The following is a 12,424-nucleotide window of genomic DNA, read 5'->3' as shown; positions in this document are numbered from 1 at the left end:
CCTCAGATCATAATAAATGTAGGTCAAACATGATTGGCTGTAATGGGTTTAATAGGCAGGTTATTAATCGTCTGAATGTGTAGGATGGTGGTTGAATGGAATTACGGTGTTGAAAATACTCGGGCCGAGGTGTCAGCTTAATTGATTTTCACATCAGTGAATAACGGTGAGACAGGAGACAGCGAGAGAGTGAAAAGAAGTGTGGGAATTAGAGACATTCATGCCAGTATGATGAAATTGTTGCATCCGTTTCATTTATTTCGTATATAATTATGGCCTGTTCCTAAATGATTGAAATTAATTTCACAAAAGTTGTATATATTTTGTTTCAGAAAATTGCATGTTTTTATTTTATTTTATCATCCATTCTCTAATCCACTTGTCCTGTGTTAGGTTGTTTTGTTTTGTTTTGGTTTTGCATTTTAAGTTGCATTTATAGTCTACTTGGCTCACAAATTTGAGGAACATTTCAAAAAAAGTGTTTGTTTAAATGGACATGGTGTTACTGGCCTGTGGATAGGCACATATGGATGGATATTACATGTGTTTTATGATCTTCACCACAATGGCAAAACAAATCAGTTGCCATATTCTTTAGTTTTAGTCTAACTAAATCCTTCCCCACAGTCATTTTGATCTGTTTTTTTGCCCCCTTGAGATTTCAGCTATTTTCTGTCATTTCTTGGAGCATGCTGGTACCATGGCATGGAATGGCTCTTTTGACTTCTTTTTTGTTTTTCCCCTCAGAAATCAGACATTTTCTCAGCTGTTAAATTGCGCTCCCGTTGCACTGACGGGAAATTAATTACTTTCTCTCTCCGCCTCCCTCTTTTGGAGGAGAACAAGAATAAGAGTCACCACAGGGGAGAATTCACTCCTTTTGCCATAGAAGTCATTGCGTTCTTTGTGTGTGTGTGTGTGTGTGTGTGTGTGTGTGTGCTAGTCGAGCTGTTTCAAGCCCTCTCTCCTTCTCCTTCCATCTCGATTGCTTTGTCTTTTCATGTTTAGCCCTTCTGCTATTTGTGCGTTCTCCTGCCAGCTCTCTCCATCTGTAAACATGCTGTATTTACCTTTTAGTGCTGTAGCCTGAAAGATGTTCTGCCTCTCACAGATTTAGTCTTGGCTTATGATTAGCTGATAAGCCAAATACTTTATCTTCTGCCTTCAGTCTCAAAGATTTGCATATTTACTGTATGGTCATGCATTTTAGTCTTGTGCTTGGTATGTAGCTGTTCAGTTCACAGTCCTAAAAGCCAAGGAGAGAATTAGCATTTTCAAGCCATGGATTCCCTCAGGAAGTATTAATGAGCCTGTAGTTAATGTTAACTTCCTGTATAATTTTGATATTAATATATACAGTGCCTTGCAATTTTTTTTCACATTTTGTTATGTTGCTCCCTTATGTTAAACTGCTTTAAATTAATTTTTTCCACATTTTTCCACTCCATGCACCATAATGGCACAGCAACAAAGAAGTTTTTAACGTCTTTGCACATTTATTAAAAATTAAAAACTTAAATGATTCCATTGCATAAGTATTCATACCCTTATCTGGGACGGTTGAAATTTAGCTCAGGAGCATTCATATTGCTTGTAGATGTTACTACACTTTGAGTGGAGTTAACCTGTGGCAAATTCAATTGAATGGGTATGATCTGGAAAAGCATGCACGTCTTAATAAAAGGTCTAACAGCTGAAAATGCATATTAGAGCAAAAAACAAGTCTTGAGGTTTTAAAAAAAAAACTGCCTGTAGAGCTCTGAAACAGATTGCATCAAGCCACAGATCTGGGGAAGTAGAGTCACAGAAGCATGTAGTCTCCGTTAATCTTAATGGAAGAAGTTTGAAACAGCCAGGACTCCTCCTGGAGAAGGGCTTTGGTTAGAGTGGTGACCAAGATCCTGATGGTCCCTCTAGTTGAGTCCATGATCATATGTGAAGATGGGAGAAACCTACAGAAGGACCAACGTCATTGCATCACTCCACTGATCTGGGCTTTATGGCAGTCTGGCAAAACTCAATCCTCTCTTCAGTGAAGTCACATGAAAACACAGTTGGTCTCTCACAAACACAATCCTTCAGATTGTGAGAAACAGGATTTTCTGGTCTGATGAGCCTCAATTCCAAGCATCATGTATAGAGGAAACCAGGCACTACTCATTATCTGGAGAGTGCCATCCCAACAGTAAAGTGTGGTGGTAGTAGCCTCATGCTGTGGGGCTGTTTTTCAGCAGCAGGGACTGGGCGACATACAGTAAAAATCTTTGAGACTGAAGTAAAAGGAAAGCTAAACACAGCAAAATATAGAGATAGCCTTAATAAAAACCTAGTCCAAAGCATTCAGAACCTTAGACTGGGCAGTAGGGTCACGGACAATGACGCTAGCCACACAGAAAGAGTGGCTTATAGACAACTCTGTGAATGTCATTGAATTGTCCAACCAGAGTCTGGGCTTGAACCCACTAAAAACTTCCTGGAGAAACCTGTAAATGTGCATCTGCCCCCATCCAAGCTCACAGAGCCTGAGAGGTGAAGAGGTGAGGACAATAATGGCAGATAATTGCCAAATGCTGATTTACAAAGCTTGTCGCATCATACTCAAAAAGACTAAGTTACTGAGTTAAGGGTATGAATACTTATGCAATGTACTTATTTCCGTGTTTTTTTTTTTTGTTTTTTTTTTTAATACATTTACAAAGTTGTGACAATTCTGTTTTCGCTTTGTAATTATGGTGCATGGGGTATAGATTGATGTGGGAAAAAAAGGAATTTAAAGCAGTTTAACATAAGGCAGCAACAACAAAATGTGAAAAAAATGAAGGGGTATGAATACTTTTGCAAGGCACTGTATATTAGTACTGTCAACCATTAAAAAAAAGAGAAAAACTAGTTAATCACACATTTTTTCTAAAATTTATCAGGAATAATCACGATTAATCCCACCTAACATTAAAGTTCTTAAATATACTTTTATCTTGCAATAATTTCACATTCAATCTTCAAATTAATGTAGAAACAACTAGGACAGTATATTTGTTTAATGGCATCTTTTTTATGACTGAAGATGAATATCACTGTCTGATAACAATATTACTGATGTATATAGGATATTGTTCTTTTTTTCCTAATATTTCCCATTTACTATAGCTATTCAACATTACAGTATAATTGAAAGCTATCACTTTTTTGCTGTGTAATGACTACACCAGTTATTGAATTTGTCAGGCATTTTGTAGATGTATTTATGTACTAAGTTGTTTTAAAATAGCTTTTTTAAGATTAACATTTGAAATATGGTTTTGCATAACTAAAGTTTTAGAAACAATATGTAAAATGTGAAAGTCTGTTCAAGTACTGTTAACCACAGATTTGACTCATAAAACGCTGTTTTAAAAACTCATTAGTCATTCCAGAGGGAACCTTTGTCAAATTTGCATTCTGAATTGGTCTTCAAAAGACGTCATGACTTAACAGCTCTTTATTCTTTTTCCCTTTTGTTTTAATTATATAAATTTTTATTTCCCCTGCAAAAAGTACAAAAAACGTGCAACTCTCTCTCTCTGCTTCCCTCCTTTTTTCAGTGTGAGATGAAAGATGTTGAAAATGAGGAAAAGCGAAACTCGTTGTTTCTGGAACTGTTGGAGTCCAGCAATAAATGGGAGGAGTTTCAACACCTTATGCTCCTCCTACAGGCGTGGCCACCGGTGACTGACAAGAGCAGGTAAGACTTTGGTGTTGACACTTGATTTTTCCATATTCACTTATAAAAATTGATTAATGGTCACTGTCACAAAATAATAACATCCTGCAAGTGTTGATTTTTAAATAATAACCAGCTGAAACAACGTACAATTAAATATAATTTATTTAAGAACGAGAGTGGTTGCCAGGGACAGGAGTCAAATATACAGTTTAGTGGTCCAAATGCTATGACTGGCCAATCAAAAACCAATCATTTTTGCCCTGCAATCACTATACAACAAGCTCTATTTTTTCTTTTTAAATAATATCCTTATGAATTTCTGTTGTTCTCCGTCATTTTCTTTCAGAAATATTCATCAATATGTATAAAAATCAAGCTGCTTTCTCATTAAATGTCTTTGAATTGGAGTGCTATTAGACCATTAAGTGTGATTGTAGATTTGATGAGGTAAATTGTTGTGCATTATATAACTGAATGAGTTTTTGAGGTTAAAGTCGTGGCTGCCAGAATGTGCGTTGTTGATCGGAGAGCCGTTATGTATCTGAATCAATAGACAGAAACAGAGAATATAAGCTGGCTGATTATGCATTGTGCCACGTTTTCAAATAGCTTGAGGCTTTTTGTTTTCGTGAAGAGTTTTGAATTAACATTCTTAGAGAAGAACACAGAGCGTTTGTGTGTGTGTGTGTTAATATGAGTTTGTGTGTGTTTGTAATTATGCTCTTTGGCATTTAAACAAAAGGTGAGTGCGATAGGGAGCCAAATGTAGAGAGGATAAAAGAGAGCTTGACTATACATTCATGTATTCACAGAAGTTCACAGGTTGACCATGTGTGCCATTTGTGATCACGCAGTGCACCGGGTGTGTGTATCATCACTTAAGATTCAGATGGCACATTTGCTGTCTCCTGAACACCTGTCTTGTCGCTCCTCATTCTGTCTTGCTTTAGTAAGTCCCAGAAAAGGCCATCCGAATGGAAATCAATTTAAATCGACACACCGCAGAGCTCTGGGTGGCAGCCTTTTCTTAGAAGATATGACACTGACCACACCATGATCCTTTTAAAGCATCTCTAATGTTTTTCCCATTAGAGATTTGCAGGTTTCATTCAGCAGAGCCTTCGCTTGTAGAATCTTGAAGGGATACTTCTGTTGTCATTTACTCACCTTTAAGTTGTTTCAAACGTTTATGACTTTCTTTCTTCTGTGGAACATAAAAGATAATTACTTTTTTGTTTATACAATGGAAGTCAGTCACCAGAGCTGGTTACCAGCATTCTTTAAAACATCTTTGTTGTTGCACAGAAGAAAGAAAGTCATACAGTTTCAGAATGACACAGGGGTGAGTAAATGATGAAAGAATTTTCATTTTTGTTTGAACTACTCTTTAACTATTCCTTGTATATGATCTTCTTTCAGATGAATACAATCAGAGTTATATTAAAAAAATGTCCTGGCTCTTCCGAGAATTATAATGACAGTGAATGGCTGTTGAGATTTTGAAGTCCAAGAAAGTGCATTTATCTATCATAAGAAGTACTCCACATGACTTCTGGGGGTCAGTTAAAGCCTTCTGAAGTGAATCGATGCGTTTTTATAAGAAAAATATCCATATCTAAAACTTTACAAACCATAATCTCTAGCTTTCTTTAACTATCGTACATGAAATTACAACAGAGTCGCGTTCCAGCGCATGATGTAGGATATAGGCATAGCATGAGCTCCAGTGAGAATATGCTAGTCTCACAAGAATCAAGTTTTGTTTACAGAGAAGAAAAACCAGTCTCCTCTTGGCTTACAGAGCAAGTCAAAAGTTTACATACACCTTGTAGAATCTGCAGATTGGTAATTATTTTACCAAAATAAGAGGATGTTATTTTTTATTGATTACTGACCTGAATAAGTTATTTCACATAAAAGACGTTTACATATAGTCCGCAAGAGAAAATAATTGTTGAATTTAAAAAAATTTACCCCGTTCGAAAGTTTACGTACACTGGATTATTAATAATGTGTTGTTACCTAAATGCTAACAGCTGTTTTGTTTTGTTTTTTTTTTTTTTTTTTTGTTTGTTTGTTTGTTTATTCCATCTTTTCACGCTGAGGACAACTGAGAGTCTCCTATGCAGCTATTACAGAAGGTTAAAATGCTCACTGATGCTCCAGAAGGAAAAAAATATGCATTCAGACCCGGGGGTGAAAACTTTTGAATGAGGTTGTGTACATTTTTTTTAATGTCATTTAAATATCATATTTTTGCATTTAGTACTGCCCTTCAGAAGCTACAAAAGATGCTTACATGTTTTCCAGAAGACAAAATAAGGTAAAAAATTTACCCTGATCTTAAAATGTAAAAAGTTTTCACCCCCAGGCTCTTAATGCATTGGGTTTCCTTCTGAAGCATCAGTGAGCATTTGAACCTTTTGTAATAGTTGTATATGAGTACCTCAGTTGTCTTCAGTGTGATAAGATGGATAAATAGCTTCGAAGATCCAGAACTTTCATTTTTCTTTAAAATTAGCACTTTAAAATGAGGTACTTCCGAATGGGTTGAGGCTGGGATTTAGCGCTATTGAAGTGAAAGTACTTGATGAATATTTAGCATTTTTGCATTTGAACTCTTCAAATATATATATATATACATATATACACAACAATTTTAAAATCTGGAATCAATTTTAAAATCTGGAAAAAAATCTAAATATTGAGAAAATCACATTTAAAGCTGTCTTAATAAAGGCCTTTGCAATACATATTACTAATCAAAAATTAAGTTTTGACATATTGACAATGAAAATTTACAAAATATCTTCATGGAACATAAACTTTACTTAATATCCTAATGATTTTTGGCATAAAAGGAAAATTGGCCATTTTGACCTATACAATGCATTTTTGGCTATTGCTGCAAATATACCCGTGCTACTTTAGACTGCTTTTGTGGTCCAGGGTCACATATAATATATATAATATATATATTGGGTGAACTATACCTTTAAATTATTCTCTGGTGATTCTTATAGTCTACATAGGTAAGCTAGTAAAAAACTGAAAATTATGTCATCTTAGTAACTTAATATTATGTCATTCCAAGCTTGCTGTTGTATGTGGTTGTTTTTTCATGAAATACATAATGAGAATTTTGTTAAATCTTATAGTGACCACTTAAAAAAGAAAACATAATAAAAGTGATCTATATGTCCAATACGCTATAATCATTGAAATTCAAATGATAGATTTGTATGATTTAAGTCTGCTAAATCAAATATTGCAATGGCATAGATTGGATGTCACTAATATCAAACATAATTCTATTTTGCATTTCTTGTAACCAAACACCACCTTGCCAAACCTGCTTCAGTGCCTGTGATTTGAGAGCTGTAGCGGCTCAACTTAAATTTCGTTTTATGACTTTAGAAGACATGGAATGCAGTGCATGAATTATATAGACCATTTTATGGCACCTTTTATGGTGCTTTTATAGTTAAAATCGTTGTTTTATAGAGAAGATCTAGGTGAAGATTCTTTAAAATTCTCCCTTTGTCTTAAAATGGCAGCATATGGGTTTAAAACGACATGAGTGTGAGTAAATGAGAGAGTTTAGCATTTTTTAATGAGCCTTTTCTTTAAGGAAGTTTTCATAGCCAGTCTGTGTATCCTTTAACTACTGTAATGAATGTAATTTTGTTTTCCAGGTTCTTTGTTGTCTCTGTTACAGTGGATTGTGTTGTTATCTACAGTACTGTTGAAAACATTGTGTGTATGAAAGGCCAACCTCAATTATAAGAGGAATCAGTGGATGTGCGATTGCATTTGATTATGATTCTGTGTGTTTATCTCAGTCGGCAGTGGAGTTTGTTAGAAAGCTCCTCTCATCTCTCATAAGAAGTCAGGAGATAAGCACATGCGTTGTTTTATAGCTGTACGCGTGCAATATGCCATGATAATTATGATTGGATTTCTTTTTCATTATACAGACACTTTGCTATTAAAAGTTTCACAGTGTCGCATAAACTTTCATGATTCTTATGTCAGTAGCACTGGCCTGTTTTTGTTTATTGGTCTTCTGAACATCTTCAGACACATGCGCCTCTCTACACAGGTTGGAGACGGAGCAGAACCCTTGGGTGTGTCTTTCATCTGCCCTGCTTGCACACTCCTCAAGCCTTTCTCAAATCAACATCGGGAGTGAGGTTCTAACTATGTGCCGCTCGCTCTACCCGACCAAACACAAACTTAACCCACAGGTAGGAGTGTGATTGTCATCATCACTACACAGTATGTTTAAAGAAAAAAGAATCTTTAGAATAAATCTGTGCTTTTCCTGTAACTTGTTACTGTGAGTTCAGCTCTGCTGTGTTGATTGTAGCGTGACGTTCACACTTCACTTCTGTTTATTTTAGTGCATTGGGTACATTTCCTCTCTGCTGTTGAATGCCGGGATTAGGCTGCCCGCTCTGAAGTTGATGACAGAAAGCGAGGATGAGCATCTGCGCAAACTGACCCAGGATCAGATCAAAAACATCACTGATGTAAGTCTCATTCTGATCTGTTTTTATGACAAGCCAAATCTGATATCCCACGATATTGCAGATGGCTCAGTAACATCAAAGTAGACTTTTTGAGAATTTACTTCAGCCACATTTTCCTTGATTATGTGTGTTCTGGGAATCTAATCCATGACTTTGCAGTTTCCAGTTCAGCACTCAACACAGTTGAGGTGTATGTTTTAATTATGGCTGTGTTGACAGTATTGATGAATTTTAATCAGTCTTCTTTTTGATTAAATTATGAAAGGTTTTACTGAAGTTAAAGGATTAGTTCACTTTCAGAATAAAAATTTCCTGATAATTTACTCACCCCCATATCATCCAAGATGTTAATGTCTTTCTTTCTTTAGTCAGAAAGAAATTATGTTTTTTGAGGAAAAACGTTCCAGGATTTTTCTCCAGCGGGTTGATGGTCCAAATTGCAGTTTCAATGCAGCGTCAAAGGGGTCTACATGATCCGAGGATCATGAACTGTCTTGTCTAGCGAAACAATTGATCATTTTCTAAAAAATAATAATAGTAATAAAATAAAATTATATGGGCTATACACTGTAAAAAATAAAAAACACAATTTGTTGAGTCAACTTAAAATAATTTGTTACCCTGCTGCCTTAAAAATTTAAGTTCAGTAAACTAAAATAAGTTTATTCAACTTGAAATGTTGAGTTGCACTAAGTAACAACTTAGATATTTGTGTTTGCTAAACTTAACAGATGGGTAAGTAACCCAGCTGCCTTAAAATTTTAAGTTGATTCAACTCAAATATCTAAGTTGTCACTTAGTATAATTTAACATTTCAAGTTGAATAAACTTTTCTGAGTTGACTGAACTTAAAATTTTAAGGCAGCCAGGTTACAAATTATTTTAAGTTGAGTCAACAAATTGTTTTTTACAGCGTGCTACAGAACTGGTCCAAAGTCAGAGTTGGAAACATCTTGAAACGTCTTTTTCTAAAAAAAAAAAAAAATTGTATGTGTGCTAATTTTATAATATCTAAGGTACACATTTCTAGTAAATTGTGCAGTTAAAAAAGCTTTTGTCCTCTATATATATATATATATATATATATGTATATATATATATATGTATATATGTATATGTGTATATATATATATATATATATATATATATATATATGTGTATATATGTATATATGTATATGTGTATATATATATATATATGTATGTATGTATATATATATATATATATATATATGTATGTATGTGTATATATATATGTATATGTATATATATATGTATATGTGTGTATATATATATATATATATATATATATACGTGTGTGTGTGTATATATATATATATATATATATATATATTATTATTTTTTTATTTTTTTTGCTATTTATTACCTTTTTTTTGAGGTAAATCCATAACAATTACATTTTTAACAATATTTCAAGTGTAATTTGAAAGATTTGTTGTATTTTAAATCCATTTTTTTTTTGTAAAAGGCAATATGTTGATCATACTGATTTCAAAGTTAAGGATTTATTAGTTTGAATATACACTGAACCAAAAACTATCATGCTGTCTTAGCTGATAATTTAGTATACTTTATTTTTGACAAAACATCCCATGTTTCGGTAGTGACAGCACATACTAAAACACTACTAAAACATACTAAAATATAAAAAAAATTGCATAACTGTACAAAACAATTCCTCTAAATATGAGGATTACGTATTCCCTTTTGTCACTACCAAAACAATGATGACATGTTTCGGTCTTGACTGTTTTGGTAGCGACAGTTCTGTAGGATAACACCCAAAAAACAAAGATGTCATTCCACCAGATGTTTCGGTAGTGACTGTATCAGTAGTGACAATTTAGATACTTTTGAACTTAGCTCAAAGATGCTAATCAGCATATGAAAGCTGTTCAATAGTGACATTCCTTAAAGTTACAAACAGATTTTTAAGACTTTTGAACACATTCACCTCAAGACTAAACCATACATTGTTTCGACATGCAAAATGCAGGACACATGTTTTTACATAAAGTTTCATCATTTACAAAGAAAATATCTTTTTAAAAGAATCAAAATGAAAAGTTGTGATTTTCTAGGCTGATATTGCTAGGAACTATACTCTCATTCTGGCGTAATAATCAAGGAACTTTGCTGCTGTACCATGGGTGCAGCAGGTGCAATGATATTATGCAGCGCCTGAAAGTGACCGGCACTAAATTTGTGTAGATGCAGAGTTGCAGCCGGCAGAGCTGACCCATGGTACGGCAGCAAAGTTCCTTGATTATTACGCCGAAACGAGAGTATAGTTCCTAGCCATATCGACCTAGAAAATTGCAACTTTTCATTTTTCGTCCGTCTTTGTACTTGATGTAACTACAGAAGCCTCAAGTTTTAAATAGGAAAAATATCGAAACTCTTTGGTCATTTTTGAGCAAGATGCTAACGGTCTAATCAGATTCAATTATCTATGCTAAGCTATGCTAAAAGTGCTACCGCCAGATCCGGAAATTGGCTTCGAAAACGTTAAAACTCAACTGTTTAACTGTTTTAAGGAGTTGGACTATTCCTTAACATAGTTGAGAAAGACACAGATTGGAGGGTCTTTTAAAGTCTAACCAGGCCATTTAATTCACTGGCCTGTGACCATTCTGCACTTTCTAAACATTTGCTCCAGGTTAAATAATTTAAGTATTCCTGTCCTTTGTGTTAACGGCAATAATGAAAAAACAGGATATCATTCACGACCCGTTGCTGGACAAATCTAACGGTCAAGGGTGTGTTCTTGTCAGCTAGCCACCGCTGTCACTAGTAATGTGGATTCAATTAAACTAAACTGACTGTTGACACCAGAAGTGACTGTGAATCAGATATGTGCTATCAGAGCAGGCTTGCCTCTGATCCGTAACCTCTATCTCTCACTGACTGCAGGTCAGATAAAAGCCAAGCCCTCACAGCACCATCACTTAATTTATCCTCTCAGGTCTGCTGGAGGGTTAGATAAGCAATGGCTGTTGTGGGAATAGCTACACATTAAAACTAAACACGTAGACTCTTCCAAGAGACCTTGGAAACATGATTAATTTGCATTTTTCTACATGCTTTTAATCTAAAGCAACTTACTGTATGTTAATTTCTGTGACAATTCCCTGGTATAAGCCAAGGTTTAAATGCCTTTCAGCTGCACAATGGTGGAAGTCTCAACAGGTCATGTGTTTACACAATGGATCTGCATACTTTTGCGGAATTAAATATGATAAAAGAGTTGGGAGTACTACACTCATTAACTGAAAGCATTATCAAACGAACCAAAAACAATACATTTTTTACGTTTTTTTACCTTTTGATGGGGTGATGTTGAGACATCAAAATTGCCTTGATCTTTTGCAATAAGAGTTCATTCCCAAAACATTTATTAAAAATTAGGGTCTTTCTGAACTTGCCAGTTAGATGAATAGATTAGCATATGACAGCCCATATTTACATGTCAGCTAGTGTAGTGAATTAACCAGCTGTGAAGCAATAAGAACCAACAATTTATAAACACCTATGGAGTAACGTGGGAAAGTCTGCCAAAACTCGTGACTGTGTGTACTTGCATATACTTTCCAAAGGATCCTACCATTCAGAACAAGTGACTGAAGTTTGTTTTTAACAAGGTCCCTTATCATAGCCTGATCATAGAGCACAGCTTGAACCGCTACGCTACCACCACGGCTCACCGTGATGCTGTTAGGGTTCACCTAAAAATTCATCATAGCCCAAAAACTGACTAGGGAACTGGCTGGATAAGCTGCGTCTCAGAAGGATCAATTAGAGCTCACATTCTCACTGACTCTAGATCAGATAAAGCCATGAAACTGAGAAGAGCTCACTTAAAATGAGGGTAATCTCCTTCTCTCGGGGCAAGGGTGATGTGCTTTCATCTCCAAACCTGGCAGAGATGGAGGAAAGGAAGAAAGAAAGGAATAGGTGAATTTGAGTATGTTGTTGACTTTTTTTTATAACTCTTTCTCCGCCAGCATTTTTGAAAAAAGTTGCCAGCCACCGCCAGAATTTTTGATCATTTTCACAAAAATTTCATGGGCCCAAGAATATTTTGTTGTATGAATATCTGAGCTTGCAATACATTAAAATAAAGAACAATGCCTCTACTGGATCGAAATTTCATTTAGTAACATTAGGTA

General features: G+C 35.0%; 1 protein-coding gene across 1 annotated transcript in view; it reads left to right on the top strand.

The window, feature by feature from the left end:
* nbas (NBAS subunit of NRZ tethering complex) overlaps positions 1-12,424 on the top strand; it is a 218,895-nt gene that overhangs the window by 185,852 nt on the left and 20,619 nt on the right. Inside the window, 3 exon segments of the mRNA XM_051138331.1 lie at positions 3,582-3,721; positions 7,806-7,950; positions 8,107-8,235. Of these exon segments, the coding sequence (XP_050994288.1) occupies positions 3,582-3,721; positions 7,806-7,950; positions 8,107-8,235 (414 nt within the window).

Source organism: Labeo rohita, chromosome 20 (genome assembly GCF_022985175.1).
Source record: "Labeo rohita strain BAU-BD-2019 chromosome 20, IGBB_LRoh.1.0, whole genome shotgun sequence".
NCBI lineage: Eukaryota > Metazoa > Chordata > Actinopteri > Cypriniformes > Cyprinidae > Labeo > Labeo rohita.
This window is presented reverse-complemented; position numbering and strand designations above follow the sequence as displayed.